The sequence below is a fragment of the Tamandua tetradactyla genome, chromosome 2 (assembly GCF_023851605.1).
Source record: "Tamandua tetradactyla isolate mTamTet1 chromosome 2, mTamTet1.pri, whole genome shotgun sequence".
In the NCBI taxonomy this organism is placed as follows: Eukaryota; Metazoa; Chordata; class Mammalia; order Pilosa; family Myrmecophagidae; genus Tamandua; species Tamandua tetradactyla.
This window is the reverse complement of record NC_135328.1, coordinates 212,846,923-212,874,564: the sequence shown is the minus strand read 5'-3', so window position 1 is coordinate 212,874,564 and position 27,642 is coordinate 212,846,923. Positions and strand designations below refer to the sequence as shown.

The 27,642-nt window shown below is 40.9% G+C and overlaps 1 protein-coding gene and 1 non-coding gene across 6 annotated transcripts in view; both read left to right on the top strand.

Annotated features, from left to right (window-relative positions):
• The window catches only part of VPS13D (vacuolar protein sorting 13 homolog D), a 354,551-nt gene extending 335,909 nt beyond the window's left edge, over positions 1-18,642 (top strand). For all 5 annotated transcript variants that reach the window (XM_077151248.1, XM_077151249.1, XM_077151246.1 and 2 more), the window contains 3 exons: positions 3,382-3,513; positions 13,068-13,308; positions 15,484-18,642. In XM_077151248.1, coding sequence (XP_077007363.1) covers positions 3,382-3,513; positions 13,068-13,308; positions 15,484-15,615 — 505 coding nt within the window. In that variant the 3' untranslated portion in view covers positions 15,616-18,642. The remainder of the gene's footprint in view (positions 1-3,381; positions 3,514-13,067; positions 13,309-15,483) is intronic.
• Positions 13,497-13,637, top strand: LOC143675404 (small nucleolar RNA ACA59). Its single transcript, XR_013171628.1, has one exon. It is a non-coding gene; the product is annotated as a small nucleolar RNA ACA59 (small nucleolar RNA).
• Positions 18,643-27,642: the final 9,000 nt, after the last annotated feature.

The following is a 27,642-nucleotide window of genomic DNA, read 5'->3' as shown; positions in this document are numbered from 1 at the left end:
TTTTCTGTTTTTCTGTTTCTTTTTCTGAATCAATGCAAATGTACTAAGAAATGATGAATATGCATCTATGTGATGATATTAAGAATTACTGATTGTATATGTAGAATGGAATGATTTCTAAATGTTGTGTAAGTTAATTTTTTTAATTAATTTAAAAAAGCAGCAATATTCTTTTTCCAAGCCCCAAACAACTAAAGCAAAGAATATAATAAGAATGTACCACATCATGCTTTGAAATATAATAAGGCTATATATATATGTGTGTATATATAATGAATAACACACATATATATATAATTTTTAAAAGCAAGGGAATGAGAAGTATAAGATTCAGAATAGTGGCTGTCTTAGGTAGAGGAAAGATAGGGGTTGGGTTGGCAGAGAACCAGAGAGATTTAAGTTATGGTCAACAATGACATTTTCAGGCTAGGGGAGGTCATTTCATGGATGTTTATTATATTATTTGAGAAAAAATAAATGACAGGCCAATGATGATAGTGTACCCTGAACTGAAGATTATGACAAGTTCCAATTCCAGTCCTCCAAAGTTCAGTTTAAAAAAAAAGGAATAGATTACTTTCTCTCTAGGTGCTCATAGACTCACTAGGACATAATAGGATATAAATGAAAGTGGCTAAAGAACAGTCATGTTTAAAAGGACATGTTATAAGTGTGCATGGGTGGTTTAGTGACAGAATGCTTGCCTTTCATGCAGGAGACCCGGGTTCAATTCCTGGACCATGCACCCAAAAAAAGGGATATGTTATAGTACTGAAAGTACTGAACTACAAGTGTAAGCAAATTTAGAATTGTAGTTTTGCATAGTCATATTGGTTTCAAAAGGGTTATTTGAATTTATAGTGTCACGAGCAGTGTGTGAAGAGCCGTTCCGTCCACAGTGGCTGCACTGAACAATATCTCTTTTAAAGTTTTTGTCAGCTTATGAAGTTTGGCGAAACAGTAGCTTATTGCCATTTTTCATTTCTAATACTTTGATGACTAATAACTTTGGAACTTAATCTATTCATATACCGTGACTCCAAGCCCTCCCTTCCCTACCTCCCAACTTGGACCTGAAGTTAAAATTTTAGTTGAATTTTGGAGAAGGAAGAATAGTTTTTCAGGTACTGATAGTGACAAGGTGATAGGGGAATGTGAGAAGAAATTGTTTCATCCATCTTTTGCTTCTGATCAGACTGACTCCAGATCACCCCTTCTGAAAGTAGTGCCTATATTTATAAGACTATGAGGGAAGACAATGTTTCCTTTCAGGTAAAGTTTAATTCTCTTTTCCTCTATGTTGACAGGAGAAATGAGCCTTGAGCCCCACACTTATCTCCTAGTCAGCAGTGTCTGAACTGTTTCTGACCTTACCCTTGGAATTTGAATGATCACAAAATGAGGACCTTGGAAATGGGAAGGTAGTTTACAGTGTATTAGGAAGACAGATACAATAACATAACAAATAGACACCGTATACCTCAAGGAGCTACTCTGCTTTCTTGTTCTCTGACATTCAGGTGGTTTGTCCTTTGCAAGGTGGAAAATAATGTATTGGGAATGGAAAGGGGTTAGATAACTGAAATTTGGGGAAGGCCCTGAGGGAAGCCACTGAATCAGGAAATAGTTGTACACCCCTGAAAGTGGTTTGATCATGTGATAATGTAGGGTACATTTACTTATACTCTCAGAGTGGACTCAGCAACCATCGTATTCCATAGTTTATGAGATGTAGTTTCCAAGAGCTCAGATCCAAAAAGAAGCTGTCCTTCCTTGGCTCCTCTGGCTTTCTTGAATTTCACCTGAAGAATTTAGCACCTTCAGTAAGTTTTCTTCCTACTTTCCTCAGCTTTGAAGATTAATGAAAAGATCATTTCCTCTAAGGAAAAATACATGGGCCAACAGATGTTGATTTAATGACATTGCTTCCATATTCATTCCTTTGCTTTGATCAGTGGACTAGATAGATATTCCTAAAGTTAATATTGGACTCTAAGTAGCCAACAGTAAGTCTAAATCTTGAAGAGGAATTGAGACTGGCATAGTAGGTATAGGTGAGTATGTGATACAGATAAAATGTTTTTTACCCATCCCCTTAGTGCAGATCATTGAAATTTCTTTACGGTCTCTTTATATCACCACTGAAGAGCAATTAATAGCACAGTTATTAGTAGGTAACGTTTAGGAAAAGGATCCCTGGATTTCTGGCCTTCCAGCACATGTCGGACACCACCTGGGTATGGATCAGTTACCCTGGCTTGATGAGCAGAGTATTAACCTGGGCCCAGGAGCACTTTGTAATTATCCTAGCTTTGCATCTAACCCATTGCATGTTGTGTAGCAAATTTACTGTTTCTGTCTGTATTACTACCCCAATCTACCCACCAGGCACCTTTTGCCTTGCAGGTAAGTCTCTACACTGCTGCTAGTACATGGTTCTGAAATGCTGAGTCAGTGTGTAAGCCTCTTCTTCCTGCCTTGCCTTGATATGGTAGAGAGGGGTGTTTTGCTTCAATGGGTTCCAGGAACAAATAATAAAAAGTACAGCAAGTACAAGGCCGAGGACAGACCCAGCACACTCTTATCAGTCATCTGAAGTATGCACAGCTTTTCCAAGACAAATATGGACTCCTGTTTCTAGGAAAACACCAAAAAGTACTTATCGGTTACCCTGTATATAGTTTGTGGAAAAAGATAACATCAGCCTACCCTGAAAGCCATAGCACAGCAGATTCCTTTGGACAACCAACAGCTAAGTGGCATGAGATGCTGTGGGATCCCAGACTGTGGCCTGGGACCACTCCATGGATCACATAATGATTGTGTCCCTTCCGCAACTGAACTCATGTTCACAGACTCCTAGAAGCTGGGCGTATTCTCACTAAATGCCCAAGGTACCTCACTCTTTTTACTGCCCTATTGTAAATCCATAGATGGTGCTGCTGAAGAGAGGGCTAGAAAAATAGGGTGTGACAAATAGAAGTTTAGTAATAATAATAATAACAAGAGTCCCCTTTGGTAGATAGCCCACCTTCTGTTAAACACAGGCTTGACAGGCATGATTTTATTTAATCTTCACAGTAATCCTATGAAGTAGGTATCATCATCCCCATTTACAGAGAGAGTAGAACTGAGGGGGTAAAGAGGTTAACTGGCTTGCCCATGATTGCACAGTGAGAAAATGGCAGAGGCAGGATTCTAATTCCAAATTGGAGTCTTTAACCACAGTCTTATAATGCATTCACAGTTGATACTATAGTTTAATACTGGTCACTAAATTTAGAATGTGTCTTATATTATGCTTTTATCTTAGGTGAGGAAGAAAAATCGTCTTAGTCTTGACAGGTGACCTCTTTGGTTTTTGTGCATGTCCCCCTCCAGGACTCAAGCACAGAGGATACGGAAACCACGTTGCTGCACGGGGCCACAGGGGCTGCTTCCCCGCTATTCTGAGAGCCAGGCTGAAGGACAGGAGCAGCTCTTCAAGCTAACAGATAACATACAAGATGAATTGTAAGTTGAAGCTGGGGGAAAGCAGCCCTGTTGGTCGACTGAGTAGTCTCCCCTGTCTGAGAAGTTTCCATCTGTCCCCAGTACTATCATGACTCTTAGACCTTGGAACTGGTGCAGGATTTCTTGGCCCAAATATTTGACAAGTTTAGATCTAACTTCTTGTAAACAACCTTTTTCTCAAAGCAGTGATTCTCAAACTTTGTTCTGTAGTAGGATCTTGGTGTTTTGTTTCTAAGAAATGGCAGTCTTTTTCCAGCTAGTTCGAAGAAGGAAGACAGTAGATAAGATGTTGTCAGTTCTAAGGATTTTTTATTTTCCCTGTAAATTTTTCTTAAACTTTGGAGTTCTATTGTTTGCTGCAGAATGCTAACAAAACAAAACATAAACAAAGTGCAAACAACTAATAACTGAAAATTTTAGAAATGTGATTTTCTTAGGGTTGTTTTGTTACTCTTCGAATGCGGAGACTTATATTCCTGGATGTTGCCGTATCTGTCGGTTAGAGAAATTACTCTTAGTTATGTGGTAGCATTTAATATATTGTATCTTAGGATGACCTGCAGAGACTCACATAGTGTAGAGTGCTCTTATCACCTGAAGTAGGTGTTAGCCACCAGCCCAGAGGAAGCAGTTAGTTATGCTTGGTGAGTAGCGCAGTGCTGATTTAATTCCTTTTAATGCTTATTTAGCTCTGTTAGGGTATAGCAAGCTAGGGAGGGTTCTGAGGGCTGTGAATATGTTTGGCTGGTGAGAGTCTAGAGTAGAAGTTATCCCTCAGACAGACTTCATTGTCATTGTTCCAGGCAGTGTTAGGCTGACCCCTTCTCATTTTTGTAGCAGTATTTGAATGGAAATACCAAAAATTAAATTCAGAATTCATTTGTTGCTTGCTGGATAGAACAGCATCTTTCCAAATCTGCTTTGTACAATGCAAAGTTCCTTCAGTGGAATGTTTGCATTTGCTTTGTGTTTTTTGGTATTTAAAAAAAAGAGAAAAAAGTACATTTGTGCTAATACTTAAAAGTCATAATACTATCTAAAAATAATCGTCCCTCAGTATAATTTCTGAAACATGTAGTTAATGGTTCTCTAATAGTGGCATAAAATCTTCATTACCTAGTACCAAAAGTCAGAATCTAAAGCACCATGATAAACTTAGAGATTTATGCATGAAAATTGAAAATCTTACTTATGCTTCTGGTGGCCTGCAGTTCTGTATCCCAGTAAAACATATTCTTAATCTTAATCCATGTCTGTGGGTATGAATCCATTGTAAATAGTTTGATGAGGTTGTTTCAGTAAAGGTGTGGCCAAAAAAAATCAGAATGAAGGCCAGAGAGAGAGAAGCCATGAGATACAGTCAGAATCTGGAAGTTAATGGATCCAGGAAGAGAAAGAAGATGCCACCATGTGCAATGCCGTGTGACAGAAAAGCCAAGGAACCACAGAGATGGTCACCTAGCCAGAAGATACTGACCGCGGGAGGAATCAAGCCTTCTAGCCTCTGAAAACATGAATCAAGAAAGTCCTGTTATTAAGCTAAAAAAAAAAAAAAAAAAATTCCTTTGGTGTTATTGGGAGGTCTCTTGATAATGGAGGTATGTTGCATTATTAATGGGTCCTGGCTCAGCTCTGGTCATCACCCTAGTACCCAGAATCCCTGTGCAGCTCCACTCCAGAGAGGACTTAGATTCCTGCCTTCTTGGGGTAGGGGTTTGATGCCATGGCTGCCCTATATGCTGCTTTGTCAATGGAGCTTTTAGCCTTGGAGAGTCACTGTCAGGCCCAGCAGTGTATGGTGCGGTTTGCTGGTGTGGCAGCCCCCTGAGGGGCTGCAGAACCCTCAGCATGATGTGCCTGGCACAGAGTAGGCATTCAGTCAATACCTAATGGATGAATGATGGAGAGCTCTAGATTAGCATTTGCATTCATTAACACATGTCCACTTTTCAGTCCTTTGGACTTGTTTTGTATTTTGGTCAAAGATTAAGTAAGATTATAAACTATTTTATGTGTGCATTTCATCCTCACCCACCCCCATTCAAGGTGAACCATTCTCTGGTCCTTGCAAAAGTCATTTTCAACAGAATGACATATGCCAAAAAACACAAGGGAGAAATTATGTCACCCAGCTAACAGGACCGCTCATAGTGGGGTGTACACATTGAAACCAGAGTCAGGAAGAACTGAGAACTAGAATAAAAATGAAGTCAGCAAAAAAAATCTCATGAAACTCTGCAAATTTATCCAAGCTAAGAAAAGATGTTGGCATGAATGAATTTTGACTCTAAAAGATCAAAACTCTGTATCTCCACCCAAGTTTTTGTGTTAAATCTTTCCAGTGCATGTTGAGGGAGGCACGTGACTGTGGCCTTTCTCAGTGGCATAGGGAAAAAGGCATCAGGGAATCTGGCAAATGTTTCTCTGAAGAATCCTCATTTGTTGGGCTGGGTCTTCCCGGTGATGTGAACATTAGAGCCTTCACTTTGCAAGAAGGGGGTTTTCAGGAAAAGCACACGGGTGCCAGATTATACCTCTGACTTTTATCCTAGAATTGTAATTAAAAACATGTTTAAAGACCTAATTATTTGCATATTTTCCTTCAGAGTTAACCCCTTAAAAGGGTTTTAATACCTTGTTCTACTGTTCTAACTAAATGTTTCCACATTTTTTTCCAGTTAGACTCACTGTTTCACTTCTGGAAAATGTTGTGTAATTACTTCCCGATGTAGTTAAAACCCCACAAAGTCCCCAATGCCATGGTTACTTCAACTTTGTTCTCCCAGATTGAGTTTTATTTCATTTTTTCATTTTCTTTAATTAATTAGTATTAAAAAGATAGTTACCGACATATGATTGAAAGTCTGACAAACTGAAAAGACTTCAGTTTGAAATTGTCAGATAATACTCCTGCTATGTTGCAGAATTACTATTGCTTTCCATTCTTCTCAATTTTGGCTTTGAAATAGGATCTCGGGTTAACGTGATGTTAGGGTAAAATGTACTCTCTATGATTAAATTATTTTTATGGCGTTAATCTCATTTTCATTATAAAAACGATGTACCTATTTTATTTCTAAGATAAAAACTATCTTAGGTAAAAACTTTGCAGACAAAGTTACATTCCAAGATTGTAACTCTTAACCTTTTCAAGAAGGATGCTGGTGGGCATCCTCTGTGACCTGAGAAGCTGCTCCAACGTGCTGCTTTCTGGAGTTGAGTTGACAATTGGATTGTACTTTTGAAGTGTGGTTTTAGAAAATAACATTTATGGGGCCCTTCTTTATAGGGAGAAAAATATTAAAAAGAATAGCCTATAAATCTACCAGCCCGGCCAGATAACTCCTTTCTCTTTTTAATGAAATAAATTCCTATACACAGCAAATTCACAGAGCAGAAAGAAAGAAAATCAGAGCAAAATTCTCCCTTCTTGCCCTCTTTATAAAGATTCTGTTTATAGTGTCTTAATCTTGTCAGTCTTTCTAGAGAAATTGCACATACAGAGAGAAAGAGAGAGCCTAGTGGCTCTAAACTAGCATCTCTCTTCTGTCATTTATATAATGGGGAATATCTGCATATGCTCTGTACCTTTTGTTACTCTGGAATATAGACTTGGAGATCTTTCCGTATAACTTGCTATTTTTCATTTGAAATACTAGTTTAATGTATTTTTATCTCTCTTTCTGAATGAGCTATTTTCTACACTCAGAATTTTTTGTTCTGTTTTGAGCACAGGTTGTTGACTCTAATAGCATAAAATTATAAATGTAAACCTTTTAGTAAAATATACAGCCTCAATACGAAAGAACTGGTACTTTTGAGGAATGGGATAGAATTCATTAGCTTCCAGTTTCCAAACCAGGTAATAATCAATAACCATTGATACTTAAGGAATTAGATATTCTTTGATGAACTGCTGAATTAAAACTTGCATCTAGCAGATTACCCGGCTATTCTGATAAAAGTTAATGGCTTACTAAATCTTTGAAAGATGAAGTCAAGAGTTTTGAGGGAATTCTTTCATTTTTCTACTGTGTAAAATATTTCGTACATCCAAAGCTGCATGTGCACTGTCAGATTCCGTTGAACCTTGCAATGTAATTTCACTGTCGTTTTCTGAAACTCCCTGACAAATGTATCGAATCCCAGTGTGTGGCGGGATGAGTAAGACAAGTGCACTGTCCTCGGTAAGCCTGCAGCCTAGCAGGCAGAGGGAATAGGCGGTGTGCCACCACCCACCTACCACATGTGATTGCTGTTGCAATGCAAATGTGGACAATGCGTTAGGAGGCCACACAGAAGAAGTAACTAATTTATGCCCATAAAACCCAGGAAGGCTTCATACAGAGGAGTTTGTGGAAATTGACCTGGTCCTGCAGGACAAGGAGGAACATGTCAAGGAGAGAAGGAAAAAGGCACGTCAGCAAAAAAGAGTGCTGGGTAAAGGTGTGGAGGTAGGAGAGTTAATGGCAGGTCAGGAGAATTTTGACTAGCCCAGTGTGGTGGCAGCCTCTGTGTGGGAGGGAAAGAACAGAAGTGGTAGAGCTGGAAAAGCAGGTTGCAGGGCCAGTTCTCAGGGCCTTACCTTAAATTCCATGCTAAGTTGATCTCTCCTGTAGGCACTGGCGAGGTTTTGAAGAAGGCACATGTGCCTGAAATTGTCTTAAAAATATGACCTTGAAGGCAACAGAGGGATGGATCAGAATTGCAGAAGCTAGAGGCAGGAAACCAGTTAGGAAGCCCTTGGAGTGATCCAAGTGAAAGGTATTGAGACCTGGACACAGAAAGTGGCAGTGTAGGTGCCTAGAAGGGGACAGATTTGAGAAGCATTCAGGAAGCAGCATTGCAAGAATTTGTTGACTGGTTAAGTTTGGAATCCCAGTGAAGAGAAGTTAAGAAGGACGCTTGGACTGCTTACCTGTTTGGTTGAAGGACAATGCCACAGTGTCAGCTGGGAAGTGCTGCAAGAGGGGAGGACTGGAAAAGAAAAGGGCAGCTCAGCTCTGGGCATGCGGAGCAGGGGACCCTTGTGGGACATGCGTGTGGTGAGGTTGTGTAGAGTCTGACGCTCAGAGTGAAACCAAGCTCTGACCCGGATTGGCGAGCCTTAGGGGGATTTGGTGGAGACGACACTAGGGGTGGAAGAGCCTGCTCCCGGAGTATTTGTGGAGGGAGATGACTCAGAACCTTTCCGATTTTGAAATGACTCCATCAGTAGTAGAATGTAAATGTAAATATAGAATTAAGAAGCAAAAAAAAATAAGAGAAAGAAAGAAATCCAGTGGAAATAGAGTGGTTGACACAAACGCTTGGCAGGCCCCTTCTCTCCAAGGAGAAATCAGTCCTGACCTTCTCCTTGAGGCCTGCTCGTGGCGCACTCCCTTCTCCGCCCTGCGGACAAGCACACTGGCAGATGTGCAGTGGGGTCCTCCCACACAGGAGCAGGGCAACGTGGCATCTTTTCTCAACAGAAGAAAGAAATTACAGCAGCCACCATCGACTGTGCATCCCCTCTCTTGGTCTCTTCTGTTTAACTCCGATCATCCCAGTGGCCCTGCAGAGTGGACATTCGGACCTTAGTTCTGCAGAGAAGGGCAGGAAACTCTGAGCACAGCCATCTGGCTAATGAGAAGCAGAGGTAATTGGCACCAAGGGCTGCCTCCCAGGGCAGGTCCATGTACCTTAGAGAGAACTTCATTACCTGCAACAGAGGGAGGAACTGAAGCTGCTGTTGGTGGTGAGACCGTGGGTGTCATCTTGAATACCCCCGTGGTGTTTGGAGTGTGTGGGTGTCCTTAGTGACAGGAAGTTCTGCTTCCGTGGCATGTAATCGCGCCAGATGCTCCCACTGTTGACCCATCATCCTGTGAGGGTGGAAGCCGTGTGCCACAGCCTGCCTTACTCCTATAAAACTTTCTGACATTGACCGCAAGGTCAGAATGTCTTCTTTCTCTTAAGGGGGAAAACAAAAATAATTAACGTTTCTAAATTGTATAAAAAGACTGCTGTTTTATAGAATCAGTTACAGTATCTGCAGAAACCTCATATGTGCCCTCAGAGCACTGAGGTGACGTCTCTAGTTCTGTGTGTGTGAAGGTGTCCGGATGCTCTATGTTTCTGGCCACTCTTTTCTATTTTCCCTCCCTCTGAGTTAAAAATAGAAGGATGTGCTCAGGATTGACCTGAGACCACAGTTGCTTTCTTCTATGTGTCAACCCAGACATTTTCCAATAATTGCTGACTCCTAGGTCAAAAGAAATTTTCTGGGTGAAGCTTAGTGGGGAGTGAAGACTGGAAAGCCCAGTATACTGACAAGTCATGAAACAGGGGTACAGATGACTGTGATCTTCTCAGGGGCAGGCAAATGGCAGCCTGAGAAGGAGGAGCCCTCTTCATCCGGACAGCCAGGAAGGGAGGGAACAGGCCTAGTGGCTGAGGGGAAAAGGTACAATGGAAGGAGCAGCCCAGTGAAGGAGAAGAGCTGAGAGTGCTGCGTTTCCCCAGCTTTTCCCGTCCCCTGGGTGTAGGCCCCTTTCGCACAGTGACAAGTTTGGGATTGGTCTCCAGTAGAGGAAGGGCCTCATTTCTAACTCAGTTTTATTCTTTGATGTGTATTCCAGAGTTTGTAAAACAAAGCAAACCCCCCAAAGCTTTTGTCACTAATTGTAGGCAGTCTAGGGGAGCAAGGGAAGTGCCAGGAGGAAATGCAGGAGCCCTGTTGGCTAACCCTGTGGGGTCCACTGCTCAGACCACAGTGGGGACCGAGGCCCCCTCCACTGGGGCCTCACTGTCTCCTTATCTCCTCCCAAGGCTGTGCAGAGGCAACCAACTCCCTTTCTCCGCTGTGATACCCTTGGCTCTGATCTTTTGCTTTTGATTTGAAAAGACTTGAGAATAGTTCATGTAAACATCAAAAAAAAAGTATCAGTGGTACTTTCAGAGTACGAGTGGGCCCCACCCTAGGCTTACAGACTAGAGATATATGCGGATATACAAAGCTGCTCTGCTCCCCTTACAGCTTTGTATGGCAGCAATTTATTTCGACCTTTGATATAACTTGAGAAAGGAAGCTGGCAGGTATTATAATTTCTACTAGATAGATGAAGAAACAGAGTAGGCAAGTCCTCTGCCAGCGTCACAGCCTGCCAGGGTCTCCCTGCCAGCCTGGTCTGTTTCTCTGTGGCGTCTGTCCTCTACCTTCTGGCAGGTCATCATCCCAGCTCGGAGCCTCCCTTCCTTCAGGGGTAAGCTCTGGCCTGGTTGAGGACGTGTGCCTTCAGTGCCGTCTTGGATAGGAGTCTATTTTAAAACTCTAAAAGTGTTCCAATATGGGAAGTGCAGTAATGTCAGTGAATCTGGCCTAGGGATAAGCACAGCTGCCCCCATGCAGAAGCCTTGACCCTTTTTGGAGTCTGTGAGGAAATGTCAGCTGGAGTGGGTGCCAGGTGGGCTGGGAGCAGACGAGGGTGCTGAAACAGAAATTGGACTAGAGAAGAAATCAAATCTCAGATGGATATTTTTATGCACAGACCTGATTTGCCCCAACTACAATAGCCAACTTTGGGGAACTTCTCAAGGCCACTGCGGTCTCAGTGGCTGTGCACTGGGAACTCCTGCGCTCAGAAACTGTAGGTCATTTTCCAAGTGTTTGAGCTAGTTTCCCAGGGAAAGATAGGCTTGCACTATGTGGAAGTTCTAGCTCGCCCTGTGATGCTTCCTCTCCATGTCCTATTGCTTTTTTTTTTTTCATCTCTTTCTGTCTCTCCCTGTCTCTTCTTTCTTCTCTTGGGACAGCTATCTTAGATTCCACTCAATTTAAGTGATAATGCTGCCTTCTTGATACTGTCAGAGTCTGGGATGTGAGAAAGTCTGTGATAAGTGGCCTGAACACAAAAAGACGCTTGATATTTCTGATTTTGGCACTGAGGCTTTACAAGTCTATGTTCTTGGCATTGCCACCCAGTGAGAAGAGAAGTGTAAACCCCAGTGTTGTTGTGGGGGCTGTAATTGAAATGCCAGCTAGAGCGAGGCAGATGCTCCCTGAGCACTGGTGGGGTGGCCAGCTCAGTGGTGAGCCAGTCTTCAGACCCGACCACAGTCATGCATACATGAAACAGAGCAAGAACAAAGAAATGGTTAGCAGTGTTTTTGAAGGAAAATGAAATATGTTTTCAAAAGGGAGGAGGGGGCCGGAGTATCTAGGGGACGCTTCATGCAGGTACAGAGAGCAAAGGGCTAGGTCTGAATGGAGAGCAACCCAGAGGGTGGACAGGTGCCCTGCCCATGCTGGGGACCGAAAGGCTGCCCGCCCAGCCACCAACAGGCAGCCCATCCTCATGTCCTACATGCTGGTACCATCACATCAGAGTGTTTTGCAACCATTGACCCTGGCACAAAGCTAACCTGGGATCCACGTCCCAGAACAGTACCAGGTGAAGCTTGAGTTCTGAGCAGCTTGTTTGGAAATTCCTCGCAGGACAGCAAGTCCCAGGAGGCTGGACCTGACAACCAGTGCATTGGCAGCTCTTTGTATTCTTACAGTAATCTGTTCTTTTCACTGTCCCTTGACATTCCGGCCCCATTATTAATGCTGTCATAAGATGCAGGGGAGGCAGCCAGGCTTGGAATAGCTGTCACAGTTTCCAAGGTTCACTACCCTTCATTCAGTTGCTGAGCAGAGAGGTTCAAAGTGCATAAATTTCCGCTTTAAATCTGTAACTCCTTGGAAGAGAAATTGGGTTTGTTTTTGAGTAGCCCTAAAACTCCTAGAAGTAGTGACTAAAAGGAAAATCAAGATCACAGCTTTACTCAGGAAGTCATTTCCTAACTCTTAGAGTTGCCTGACAACTCAAGGATGGGTTCATAAGTTCCCCGTCACTGGAGGGCTGGTGACATCCTGTGGAATGTGCTAGAAAGGATATAGGCATAGGTGGGCAAGTACTAGAACCTTGTGCCATCTTTTCATGACCTGTAACAATGTAAGCCTGTCTCACTCTGCTTTTTCCTCTAGACTTCAGTGCCCCCGGCCCATCCATGTCTTCTAGCTTCTGAGCATTTACATCCCCCATTTCAGGCAGTGAACTTTCTCAGCTGCTACTTCATTTTCACATTTAAATGCATCATATTTCCTTCCTCTGTTTTGTCCAACAAAGCATTGGTACAGATTTCTCTAAGCCTTAAACTACCAAAAGACCCTCATCTAAAAAAATAAAATCCCACAAAATATTAACAGTGTTTTGATTGTTGATAGTGTTTATAGTTGTGTTATTAGCTAACACTTGTTGAGCACTCCGCTCTGTGGATTCACACTGTGTGCTTTATGTGTTCCTTGCAGTGACCCCATGAACTCAGTATCACTTTCATTCCTAATTCACAGCAAGGAAACTGAGGCCCAGAGTGAATAAGCTACCTGTCCCAGGGGTAGCAAGTGAGGGAGGCCACTCTGGGCTGCAAACCCCCACCCCCTTTCTGTGGCTCAGACAAGGACTAACCTGGCCGCCGTGTGTCAAGGAGAAGCTGTGTGCACCATTTCCATTTCCTCTCCTGCTTTGCAGCTTCATCGCCGTGGAGAACATTGATAGCTACTGTGTGCTCATCTCCTCCAAAGCTGTTTACTTCCTGAAAAGTGGCGACTATGTAGATCGAGAGGCCATTTTCTTAGAAGTCAAATATGACGACCTCTACCACTGCCTTGTCTCCAAAGACCATGGGAAAGTGTATGTGCAAGTGACCAAGAAAGCGGTGAGCACAAGCAGTGGGGTTTCCATCCCAGGACCTTCTCACCAGAAACCAATGGTGAGTGCACACCTGGCCTGTCTTCTCAGTACCCTGCATGGGCATACTCAGGGCTTCTGAGATAGAGGGGACCCTCTGAAAGCCTTTGGCCTTGCTTAACTCTATTCAACAGGAAATCATTTTGAAGGTCTAGGCTGGGCAATTAGGAATCCCCAAGGGTACTGCTTCTTGGTCTAAACATGCAAGGAGCTCAGTGGGGCGAAGTGGGTTGGTGATGCCCTCCCAGCCCTACCACTCTGGCCCCTGGGTATAAATGCCTCTATGTTTGGGCCTCAGTTACCATTGATACAGTGCAGGTAATAGTAATTGATACAGTGTGAGAACCAACTAACATGATAGGTAGGTTTTTTTTATTCGTAAAATGTGGTTCTTCAATGTGTTGAGTTCAGGAAGGTGTTAGGGCACACATTGGTTTCACATCGGAAACCATAGCTTCTTTTTTCTGCATAAAGAAGTAATAACTAGCACAAGCCCTTGCTTAGGATTAATGCTCAATAAATATTTATAAACAAAACTCATACTTAATTTCCAAAGCATTAGAGGTATAGTTATGGGAGAACTTAAGGAATAAAGTTCTTATTAATAACTAACATTCGTTAAGGGCTGACTGTATGCCAGGCTATAGACTAAGTACTGCTTATGGATTACTCCGTGATGTGTTGTCATTGTCCCCACTGTACTGCGAAGGGGGCACTTGGTGAACATGGGTGACTTGCTCAAGCTTACGCAGCCAATATGGGAAGGAACTAGGGTTCAAACTCATGTGGCCTGACTCCAGAGCTGGCAGTGTAGACCACTCTGCTCTGCTGCCTTTCTGGCTTCTTATGAAACCCAGGTGTTAGTCATGCTTATTTTTCACCTGGCACACTAGATTTTTCAAGCCTGCTTTCAAGAATGATATGTCATTCAAAATGGCCCTGCTTATCTATAGGTCCTTTCTATAGATCAGCACTAGCAGCCAGCCTCATTAGGCCTCTCTCCTCAGGAATCCCTCAAATGCACTTGGGTTTGTTTTGGCTTGTGCAGGCTCCCCTGGGGCCATTGGCATGGCCATACCGTGGGCTCTAACTTAGGGCTGGTTGATTAAGAGAGTTAACACCCAAAAGTGTGTGTATTTCTATAAGTTCCTTTCATAGCAGATAGCCCGGCTCAAATACACTTTTATCACTCTCAAGATAAGGGAACAAAGAAGTATTCTTGGTAGAAAAGGCCTCGCGGCATTTGTTTACTGATTCTTTGCACATCATCAGAGTCTAGATTTGAATCCCAAAGCTGTTGTCCTTTATTCTTGCTTCAGTGAGATCCTCAGCCTTCAGAATGGAAATTGGTTCTTAGTTGCAGGATTGGGAATGTGTTAAATGTGTAAAGTCCAGGCATCCACTCCAGATTTTTGAATCAGAATTAACTAGGAATAGGGCCTAGGAGTCTGTATTTTTTAATAGTATGTCTATCCTACCTAGAACTACCATGTGGGCCAGCAACCCCACTCCTAGGTATATACGCAGAAGAATTGAAAACAAGGACTCAAACAGATACTTGTACACAGTCATCATAGCAGCATTATTCACTGCTATGGTATTGTTTTCTGCCAAAAGGTAGAAAAAAACAAAGTGTCTATCAATGAATGGATAAACAAAACGTGGTCTGTCCATACGGTGGAATATTATTGAGCTATAAAAAGGAATGTTCTGACATGAGACAACATGGATAAACCTTAAAGACATTATACTAAGTGAAATAAGCCAAACACACACACACAAAAACCAAATATTGTATAATTCCACTTATGTGAAATGTCTAGAATAGGCAAATTCATAGAGACAAAGTGGATTAGGGGCTGGGTGGGGGGTGGGAGTTACTGCTTAATGGGAACAGAGTTTTTGTTTGGGGTGATGAAAGGGTTTGGAAATGGATGGCAGTGATGGCTGCCAAGATTGAGAATATAATTAATGCCTTGGAATTATACACTTTAAAATAGTTAAAATCGCAAATTTTCTATTTATTTTGCCACGCTGTGGTTTTGTTTGTTTTTTTTAAAGTCTACCCATCCTGCTGTCATTGCTCCCAGTCTAGGAGCCGCTTCCTGGGGAGAGTGGCATTGCTCCTGTGCCATGTCCCACGTGGTTTCCCCACCTTGGGGGAAAGGTAGATTTCTCATTCTTTTCTGTCCTTCAGGTTCATGTGAAATCTGAGGTCCTCGCTGTCAAATTATCACAAGAAATAAACTATGCAAAGAGCCTTTACTATGAACAGCAACTTATGTTAAGACTCAGTGAAAATCAAGAGCTATTGGAGTTGGACTCCTGAGAAATCCCAGCTGATGGAGAGAGATGCTTCCAGACACAAACCCCAAACCGGTCAGGAAGAAAGAGGCTCACCCTCTCTAATTAAGAGGTTTAAAATAGAGGCAAAACCAGAGCATGGCTTGGAGGAAAGTTATCACGGAACAAGGAAAAATAGCACTGATGGGGAAAAATGGGACTTTATTTACTGAGGTGGGGGCCCTTTAGATTATGGGTAACTTTTTAAAGGTATTGGTTGAATAACGTAGAAAAAAAATGTACTGAGATGAATCTAATTTTTAGATCGCCCTGTATTTTGTTAACATGTATATATGTACAACTATGTGTTTGTAAATATATAGGAATGTTTCTGAACAGGGCCTGATGTGTGAAAAGGTTTAACTATAAAGTAATTTTAAATTATATTGAATCTTCTATTGCACTAATTCTACACATCTAATTCAGGGTACTCACTATAGAAAGGCATTCTTGAAAGTTGAAGACTGTTAAATACATTGGTTTTGGAAACCGAAGTATTCCCAGGAAATAGATTGTGGTGAGATCCAGGATACTGGGGAGGGACACCTTTGAAAGTTCTGGTCGTCCAGGCAGAGTCCACAGAACAGAGCTGGCCCTGGAGAAGGAGGCACAGGAGAGCAGCTTGGTAACCCACTTTTCATTGTCACCCCACATTAAAGATAGTTCTTCAGTTATCACAAATTATTTTTTGTCTTTCTGTCTATTTGGCTTTCTTCTGACTGGTCTTGCCAAACTTTGGGGTAAAATTGTGTGTCCGTCACCACACATACAAAACATCAGCATTAAAAGTTTTGTTTAGGGGTGCACGGGTGGTTCAGTGGTAGAATACTCGCCTTCCATGCGGGAGACCCGGTTTCGATTCCTGGACCATGCACCTCCCCCCCCCCCCAAAAAAAAGTTTTGCTTAGGTTATGATTAGAGAGGGTCAGTTTGAAACGTTGGTAGGCTCTGTTGGTTTTGAAGGAAAACTATCTCATTGATCTATTTGTTCTAACCTATTAAAATCTACAATAAGAATACTTCTTCTGGGCAACAGAAATAAAGGATGTTCTGGGACTCTTTTTTGTTTTAATCAAGCCACGTGCTAGCACAGCTCCATAGCCCTGGCGAGACAGCATGGTAACGCAGGACCAGGAGGGAGGGAGCCTCGGAAAAAGGATTAAAACTTGAATATAAGAATCTGGTTTTGTAAGCTTTTCATGGACCCAGGATTCATTCTTTACCTTTGAAGTTCTTTTGACCAAAGTATCTCGTTTTAAATTCCAGCCAGCAGCAAGGCCCCTCCCTCCTTGTGTCAACTTGGGTCTTGTTTTTGTTTCCTTTTTTATAAGGAATAAGGGAAGGGGGGAGGGAGCAGGTGTAAAGACCTCACTCTAGAATGAATAACTTGCCTTGTGATTTTTTAATTTTTACCTTAAGAAAACCAATCATTTCTACCACTTAGCTGAGACCTAAGATGACTTGGTGGATCAGTGGATGTGTAGAGGGTTTTGGTGTTCACTCATGGCCCAAATCCTTCCAAGACACAGATGAAGCTAATTTCCTCCTGTGTGCATGCTTGGGTGTATGTGTTCAGAGAGGAGGAAAGGGAGATTGAGCAGAAGTACTTTGGTTAAATAGTATTTTCAAGGCCACGCCTCTTGAACTCCGGGTTTTTGTATAGTTGTCACTGAACTCCAAGTTAGTGGATTGCAAAACTGAAACTTGGCTTTTAAAGAATTGGGTGGGTTTTATTGTTTGTCTGTTTCTTCCTGGGTGATAGTCACAATTTTATCACCTCTCAAACACAAGAGTGTAACAGGACAGCCAAGGGTTAACGTCTCCCAGTTTTCCTTGCCAGCCACCCTCCCTGTACCTCCCACAAGTTTGACTTGTGGTTTTGGTCATCAGTAATCCACTGCCTGAGATCATGATCTCCTAAAGATGAGAATCTCAGGAGGGTTGATTGCTTGATCAGTGAATCTTATATCACTTTCTGGAATGGAGTCTTTTGAAATTTTTTTTCTTTATTGGATTAAGGAGCTTAGTATTAATTACTAAAGTCTGCTTTCCAACCCCAGCAACTGGGTATTCTCAGAGCTGACTGCAGAAAGTTGGCTGAGCAGCCAGTGTGGAATGGTGCTTCCAGGACTCCAGAGAGGTATTCAGATGTCCTCCTGGGGCTCTTTCTAATTTTAATCAGTTCTTTAAATAGTCAACCATCTTTGATTGCACAACCACTATCTTTGATATTTGTGCCTTGGATGTTAAAATGGGTTCCAAAGAGGAGAGTAGATTGGGGTGGGGCTGAGTGGGTGGTTGGAGGGCACACTGAGAACTTTTCCAGCTCTCCTCTCCCCTGGCAGCCCTCTTGCCAGGCATAGTGGTAGCATTTCAGGGGCCGTAGGCCCAGTTCACCAGGAAAAACTTCCTGAAGGAAATAGGCCTTAACTCTGAGCTCCTTGATTGTCCCATGTCTTTTTAAATTGGTAGTGAGCCCGTGATGTCTAACACTCTGCTCTGATAATTTCTACCATTTTCATGCTGCCTCAAATATACAGTTCCTCTCTGAAGAAAATAAAATAGATTGAATAAGAAGAAATTGATCAAAGAGAAATCAGAAGTCATCCATTTCCCTGACCCAGTACAGCTGGCCAGCCCAAGGCACTGCCTCGCCATAGCTGCTTTTCTTTGCTAACTGGAAAGACTAGCCAGAGGCCAGTGTTTCTCCATCCCTGGACTTGGCCACTATAAGTGAAAAACAGAAAAGCTGCCTCTTGCCCAGCACCCAGGTGTCTTGCTGCTTAGGGGGTACTCACCTCGATGTTCAGAAGACTCCAGGGCCGCTTTGTTTTAAGTATCATCTGTGCCTCAGAATACCATATAGCTACTTGATATTTCTGAAAATAAAATATCTGGTTCTCCAACTGTGTAAACACTATTGCAATCACCAATCTGTTATGACTCTTTAATCTGTTTCTCATATCAGAGTCATTTTTCTTCCTGTGGAATAAAATGCTTTGTTGACTTCCCAGACATGTTCTTTGTTTTCTTCTGATTTTTTGGTGCTCCATAGATTCTAAATCCTAAACCCTTTGCCATGAAAAGTACCAAACATATGACAATGTTCACAATAAAATGCAGCTTCTGCCCCAATCCCAATCCAAGGAAGCACATTGCTAGGGCAAGCCTCACACTTTGCACGAATGTTTCCACGAGCGAGCAGCCCCTTTGGTTCTTCGGAGCCTGGTCTTAGACTTGCTGCTCCTCACCCCACCGCAAGCAGGAAGGGCAAGGACAACTCTGAGGTTACTGGTCTAAGCCCTGGCAGGATGAAGTTGTCATTTCCTGACATGGGGAGACTTCAGGAGGAGCAGGTTTAGGGGACTGACCGGGGGCTGACTTGGGACATAAGTTGAAGGTGCTCACTAGACATCCAAAGATGTCATAGAGGCCGACGGGTGTGGGAGTCTGAAGTTCATGAGACAAATTCAGGCCAAAGGTGTGAGGCTGGGAGTCCTCAGCATATGAATGGCCTGTGAAGCCCTGAAGCTGAAATCCCCTAAGGAGTGAGAGGAGACAGCAGAGGGAAGAGGTCCCAGACCTGAGCCCTGGGGTTTCCCCGAGTGTTAGCACATGTAGAGGAAACAGCAAAGAGATTGCCAGTGTCTTAGGAATGAAACCAGGAGGGTGTAGGTCCTTGAAGCCAAGTCAAGAAAGTGTTTCAAAGAGCAGGGAAATTATCTATTAAATGCTACTAGTAAGATGAAGATCAAAATTTATATTGAATTTAGCACATGGAAATCTCTCTAACAGCAGTTCCTGAGTATTGGTGGGGGTAAAATCCAGACTGGAGTAGAATCAGGAGAAAGGACATACAAATTATGATATAATAAAAATGAAAGGACATTTACAGACAGCAAATATAGACGACTCTTTAGAGGAGTTTGCCAGTAAATGGGAGGAGATTTGAGAAGTGTGGAGAATTCAAAAGAGAGGTTTGTAATAGTCGCCTAGGACAAGGGGAAAGTGAAAGGCCCAAAGAAAGAGTACGTTTGCCTGGAGGCGCCAGAGGCCCATTAGAGGTTGTGATCATGGCTGGGCCACGGTGGCTCAGTGGCAGAGTGCTCACCCGCCATGCGGGAGACCTGGGTTTGATTCCCGGTGCCTGCCCACGCAAAAAAGAAAAAAGAAAAAGTAGAGGTTGTGATTATGAATTTAAAAGTGAGATCAAGCAGCCTGACTTGTGGTTTTCTTCCAGCCACATTCAGCTGGGTGAGTCCAGTGAGAAACAGGTTTGAGAATTGAATTTCATCAAGAAATGTTCTCCCTCATTCCTTCGGATAGCTCAGCACTTGAACTCAAAAAGAACCACCCAAAAGCAAATGTCAGTCAGATCCAGGCTCTTAGAGAAGGGCGGGGCTCCACTTGACTAACCATACCACAACCTGTAAAGAATATTCCACTTCTAAGTGGGAGCGACCCTGAGAGACATGGTTAACACTCCAGAATGATAACACAACTAGGATATTTAAGGAATACCTGGGGGCAGTGAGGCAGTGTTTGAAGACAAACTGTCCGGGCACCCCAGAGCATGGAGAGTCCATTGGCATGGAAAGAGTGTGTGTGTGGCATCTACCATTTCCTCTGCTGAGTTCAACGAGCCACTTGCAGGTACTAGTTCTCTACGAAGACTGAGTTTCAACCCAGCTCTTTAGATCAAAGATGTGATATCTAGTGATGCAAGTAAACTTGATGTGTGCTACTTAGTTGAGACTCTGCATCTTAGGACTCTGAGAACAGGTTTTAGAAGTTCCCAACATGCTTTCCGAATGACAGACCTAAGCATATTGCAAAGTTTTGACTAACACTTTAAAGGTTTTGATTAACCCCAAAGAACACATGTTCAGGGAATCTGGGTTGAGATTTCACCTCATATTCATAGTTCCTGAAGACCACTGCTACTCTAAGCCATTTTTCTCTGACTGGGGAATGATTGAAGCAATCAGAAAGACCAAAGAAAGGGAAAAGGAACTTGCTGCTGAATAATCCTGTTGAAATTCCTAAAAATGTTTATACAAATGCAAAATAGATACATAATTTTACATATGTTATATGAGAAACAGGTATTGCCATATTGTCCCTATTTGCCCCCCATCACCCCTCTTCTACCATATGAAACCCCCAAATTAATAATCTGATGCAGTATCCCTTTTTCTTACCATACTCATAATTCTATACAGACAAATATACATAGGTATGCATACCCACATATAACTTTCTATCCTTTTACTATACACAGTTTTGCAACTTGCTCTTCTTAGCGTTACTCCTACATGGTTGCATGATAATTTTTGGCATAAATGTTCTATAATGTACCCAGCCGTTGCTGTATTAATGGGCATTCACTTAGTCTTCAGCAGATCCCTACTTTCCCCCCAAGAACAATGCTGCAATAAATATGTGATTTATGTGCTTATATCAGTTTTATTTCTGTACAGTAGATTCCTAAGAGCCAATTGCAGCCAAAAGTTACATGCAAGATTACTTTCCAAAAATGCTCAGGTGGGAATGTCGAGGGTCACAACCATCTGAGTGGCTTTTTCCTACCTCTCTGCCAGAATTGTTTACCAGTCTGATAGGTACAAAGTGATATCTCATTGTTACTTTACTTTGCACTTCCATAGTAATTAATTTTACTGACCATCTTTTATTTGTGTATTGACACTTGGATATGCCCTTAGGAATGGCTGCTGAATTCAGCTGATGCCTTTTCAGCATGTATTATGATCATATTTTTTTCTTTAAATTTTTTTAATAATAGATTATGTCGATAGATTTCCTAATATTGCACCATCCTTACATCCCTGGGAATAAACCCCACTTAATCATAACATGTTAATTAGTTACGCTTTTGGTGCATTTTCTGGTTCTTCTTGCTAATATTTTGAGGCTTTCCATCTTTAAAGTTAGGCCTACAATTTTCTTTTATTCATAATATCTTCATCAGATTTTAAAATTAAAATTATGCTGCCTTCATAAAATGAATTGAGGGGTGCATGCGCAGTTCAGTGGTAGAATTCTCACCTGCCATGCGGAAGACCCGGGTTCAGTTCCCAGCCCATGTACCCCGAAAAAAATATTGTGAACAAAATTCCCTACAATATACATATCATGTATCCGCCTCTGTGTGCATGTATATTTAGATACAGAAATACATACGTGTAGAGAGAGACACAAAAAATAAATTGAGGTGCTTTCTACCATCTTCTATGGCCTGCAATATTTAAATTGCATCAGAATTTCCTTTTCTAGTTTTTAAAGGTTAGATAAAAGTTTGTAAGTCCATCAGGTTTAGAATCTTTTTCAATGGCTTCTTTAAATCATCGTCCCAGTGTCTCCTCTGGTAAGTTAAGGACTCACATTTCTTTATGGGTCAATTTTGGTAGCATATTTGATGCTTAAAATTCATCCATTTCCTTTAGGTTTTTAATTTGTTGCCATATAGTCACATATATTCTCTGACAATTTGGATTTTTTTCTAAGTATAATGGAAAGTCATGGGAAGGTTTTTCATTTTTTGTCTGTAAAACTGCTTACTTTTTTCTGAATACATAATCCAGGCACATATATTAAAATTCCAAAGTATATAAATATTTTAATTCTTTGTGTATATGTTAATTTCTCCTTTCACATATCTATTCTTTCACATTTTTACTCTTTTTTCATAATTACATTTTTAAGGTTATTTTTCTTTTCAAAGCACGAGTTTGGGTTTTATTTATCTTTACTACTTCATTCTATTAATTGTGCTTTTATCCTTTTATTCTCTCTACTTGGCTTGTTTTATTTTACTGTTCTTTTCTTACTTTTGTAAGAGAAGTACTTAGTTTTGTTTTCCTCCCGTTGAATAATGATGGCATATTTAAGGCTATAATTTGCCTTAAAATCATAAGTTTCGTTTAGCCCATAGATTTTGGTATCAAGTATTATCTTTTTCATTGCTTTCTGTGTAGTTCTAACTTTTACTTTTGATTTCTTCTTTGGCCTAAGGATCAAAGATATGTTTCTTAATTTTCAAATGTTAAAAATATATATATATATATATTTGGGCGGGCCACAGTGGCTCGCAGGCAGAGTTCTCACCTGCCATGCCAAAGACTCGGGTTTGATTCCCAGTGCCTGCCCATGCCAAAAAAAAAAAAAAAAGAAAGAAAAAAATATATATTTGGTCTCCCTTAAAGTAGTTATTTCTGATTTTATTAGACTGTGACTAAATGTAACCTGAAGATTTCTACATTAAAATAAAAAATCTGATGAGGTTTTATTTTTGTCCAAACATTCTATCAATTTTTATAAATGTTCCATGGGCATATATGAAACAAAAGTGTGTTCTCTCCTTGAGGCATGGAAACATATATAGACAAAAAGAGATGACAGATATAGATAGATATTGAAGCACAGACACTATGTTAATCAAATCCTGCTGATCTTACTTATTTTTTTTGTGTAATGGAGCTCTGCCAGAGGCTCAGTTTCTAACTTTAGCTGGGCTCCTTGGGGACACAGTTAACAACACATGCTGAAAGCAAACAAAAAGTCTGAAGAAAGGAAAAAGAAGAAAAGAACACAAAGGCCTTAGGTAAGTTGCCTCCAAATTCAGTTGTCACTCTAGAAAGAGTTGATCCTGGAGCAATTGTACCACAGAGCTGCTTTTCCTTCACCCAAGAGCTGGGCCAACCCATGTGTCTCTAAGGCGAGCCAAACCATGTTCTCCAATTTACCCAAGCAGTGCACCAGGTATAAATAGTTCCCAGGAGGTAATACAACTTCAGACCTCAAACTTATTCTGGTCTGACTCAAAAGCCACAAAAAGGTCATGGGTACATTTCAATTCAGATGAAATGAATAGCTCTAGACCAACTTGACCCTTAGAAACCCTAGACAAGAGTGCCTCAGAGGGAGGTAGTGTGAAGGGATGGCGGGGGGCAGTCAGTGCTGCGATGACTCCCAGGGCCGCTGTAGGAGAAAAATACCTGTCACTGGGGGCATGATTTCCTAAGGCACTTAACTTGGGGTGTATAGAGACACTCTGGGATTGCACAAAGGCATCTCTCGATTCTCTTTGTGGTTTTGTTCTAGTTTGCTAGCTACCGGAATGCGATATACCAGAAACAGAATGGCCTTTTAAAAAGGTAATTTAATAAGTTGCTAGTTTACAGTTCCAAGGCCATAAAAATGTCTAAATTAAAGCAAGACTATAGAAATGTCCCATCTAAGGCATCCTTGGTTCAAGAAGACCAGTGACGTTCAGGGTTTCTCTCTCAACTGGAAGGCACATGGTGATGTCTGCTAGTTTTCTCTCCAGGCTTCTTGTTTCAGGAAGTTCCCCCATGGGTGATTTCTTTCTTCATCTCCAAAGGTCTCTGGCTGCGTGGGCTCTCGTGCTTCTGGTGGCTCTCTTGTGGCTCTGTCATCATTCTCTAAAAAGGGACTCTCTCCAAAATGCTTTCTCTTTTAAAGAATTCCAGTAAACTAATCAAGACCCACCTGGAATGGGTGGAGTCACATCTCCCTTTATTCAAAAGTTAATACCCACAATTGGGTGAGCCACATCTCCGTGGAGCTAATCTAATCAACTTTCCAAATACAGTAATGGATAGGGTTGTTTTTTTTTTTTTAATTTTGTACCAAATAAACATTTTTTGCTTTAGCCTCACACATAAGTTGAAATTTTAAAATATTAATTACCATCTATTTTCAGCATCCTGCAGTAATGACATTCCTTTGTTCTTACTCATGCAAAGACATTTTTAAAATTTGTACATTTAGTCACTATCATTATACACTCTAGGCATTCCTAGATTATACCATCTCAGTCTTTATTGTCTGTCTGTCTTTCTGATTTCATTTGTGCCCCCAGCCCTCCTCCCTCTATCATTCTCACATTCAGCTTCATTCAGTGTTTTAACATAATTGTATTACAGTTAGGTAGTATTGTGCTGTCCATTTCTGAGTTTTTACATTGCCATGTTGCACAATCTGTATCCCTTCAGCTCCAATTATCCAAACTCTTACCCTATTTCTATCTCCTGATGGTCTCTGTTACCAACAAAATTCTGCAAGTTTATTCACTAATGCCAGCTCATATCAGTGAGACAATATAGTATTTGTCCTTTTGTTTCTGGCTAATCTCACTCCGCATAATGTCCTTAAGGTCCATCCATGTTGTTACATACTTCATAACTTTATTCTGTCTTAGAGCTGCATAACATTCCATCATATGTATATACCATAGTTTGTTTAGCCACTCGTCTTTTGATGGACATTTTGGCTGTTTCCATTACCTTGCAATTGTAAATAATGCTGCTGTAAACATTGGTGTGCAAATGCCCGTTTGTGTCCTTGCCCTCATGTCCTCTGAGTAGATACCTAGCAATGGTATTGCCAGGTCATATGGCAATTCTATATTAAACTTTTTAAGGAAACACCAAACTGCCTTCCACAGTGGTTGTACAATTTGACATTCCCACCAACAGTGGATAAGTGTGCCTCTTTCTCCACATCCTCTCCAGCACTTGTCATTTTCTGTTTTATTGATAAAGGCCATTCTGGTGGGTGTGAAATGATATCTCATTGTGGTTTTGATTTGCATTTCTCTAATAGTCAGGGAAATTGAGCATCTCTTCATGTGCCTTTTGGCCATTTGCATTTCCTCTTCTGAGAAGTGTCTTTTGCCCATTTTGTAATTAGATTGACTATCTTTTTGTTGTTGGGTTGAACAATCTCTTTATAAATTCTGGATACTAGACCTTTATCTGATATGTCGTTTCCAAATATTGTCTCCCATTGGGTAGGCTCTCTTTTTACTTTCTTGATGAAGTTCTTTGATGCACAAAGTGTTTAATTTTGAGGAGTTCCCATTTATTTATTTATTTATTTATTTATTTATTTATTTATTTATTTATTCAATGCTCTTGCTTTGGGTGTAGGGTCTATAAAACCACCTCCAAGTATAATATTTATAAGATATTTCCCTACATTTTCCTTTAACTGTTTTATGGTCTTAGACCTAATGTTTAGGTCTTTGATCCATTTTGAGTTAACTTATGTATAGGATGTGAGATATAGGTCCTCTTTCATTCTTTTGATATGGATATCCAGTTTTCTAGGCACCATTTATTAAAGAGACTGTTCTATGCCAGGAGAGTTGGCTAGACTGCCTTATCAAAGATCAATTGTCCATAGATGAGAGGGTCTCTATCTGAACACTCTCTTCAATGCCATTGGTCAATATATCTATCTTTATGCCAGTACCATGCTGTTTTAATCACTGTAGCTTCATAATACACGTTAAAGTCAGGTAGCATGAGACCTCCAACTTCATTTTTTTTCCTCAGGCTACTTTTAGCTATTCGGGGCACCCTGCCCTTCCAGATAAATTTGGTTATTGGTTTTTCTATTTCTGAAAAGTAAGTTGTTGGGATTTTAATTGGTATATCATTGAATCTGTAAATCAATTTAGGTAGAATTGACATCTTAACTATATTTAGTCTTCCAATCCATGAACATGGTATGCTCTTCCATCTATTTAGGTCTTCTGTGATTTCTTTTAACAATTTCTTGTAGTTTTCTTTGTATAGGTCTTTAGTCTCTTTAGTTAAATGCATTCCTAAATATTTTATTCTTTTGGTTGCAACTGTAAATGGAGTTTGTTTCTTGATTTCCCCCTCGGATTGTTCATTACTAGTGTATAGAAACACTACAGATTTTTGAGTGTTGATTTTGTAACCTGCCACTTTGCTATACTCATTTATTAGCTCTAGTAGTTTTGCTGTGGATTCTTCGGGGTTTTTGACATATAGTATCATATCATCTGCAAACAGTTTTACTTCTCCCTTTCCAATTTTGATGCCTTGTATTTCTTTTTCTTGTCTAATTGCTCTGGCTAGAACTTCCAACACAATGTTGAATAACAGTGGTGATAGTGGACATCCTTGTTGTGTTCCTGATCTTAGGGGGAAAGTTTTCAGTTTTTCCCTGATGAGGATGATGTTAGCTGTGGGTTTTTCATATATTCCCTTTATCATTTTGAGGAAGTTACCTTCTATTCCTATCCTTTGAAGTGTTTTCAACAGGAAAGGATGTTGAATTTTGTCAAATGCCTTTTCTGCATCAATCGAGATGATCATGTGGTTTTTCTGCTTTGATCTGTTGATATGGTGTATTACATTAATTGATATTCTTATGTTGAACCATCCTTGCATACCTGGGATGAATCCTACTTGGTCATGATGTATAATTCTTTTAATGTGTTGCTGGATTTGATTTGCTAGAATTTTGTTGAAGATTTTTGCATCTATATTCATTAGAGAGATTGGTCTGTAGTTTTCTTTTTTTGTAATATCCTTGCCTGGCTTTGGTATGAGGGTGATGTTGGCTTCATAGAATGAGTGAGGTAGCTTTCCCTCCCCTTCAATTTTTTTGAAGAGTTTGAGCAGGATTGATACTAATTCTTTCTGGAATGTTTGATAGAATTCACATGTGAAGCCATCTTGTCCTGGACTTTTCTTTTTGTGGAGCTTCTTAATGACTGAAACAGTTTCCTTACTTGTGATTGGTTTGTTGAGGTCATCTATTTCTTCTCGAGTCAAAGTTGGTTGTTCATGCCTTACTAGGATGTTGTCCATTTCATCTACATTGTTGTATTTATTAGCATAAAGTTGTTCATAGTATCCTCTCATTCCTTCCTTTACTTCTGTGAGGTCAGTGGTTATGTCTCCTCTTCCACTTATGATCTTATTTATCTGCATCCTCTCTCTTCTTCTTTTTGTCAGTCTTGCTAAGGGTCCATCAATCTTATTGATTTTCTCATAAAACCAGCTTCTGTTTTTGTTGATTTTCTCAATTGTTTTCATGTTCTCAATTTCATTTATATCTGCTCTAATCTTCATTCTTTCTTTCTTTTTGCTTGCTTTGGGGTTAGTTTGCTGTTCTTTCTCTACTTCTTCCAAGTGGATAGTTAATTCCTCGA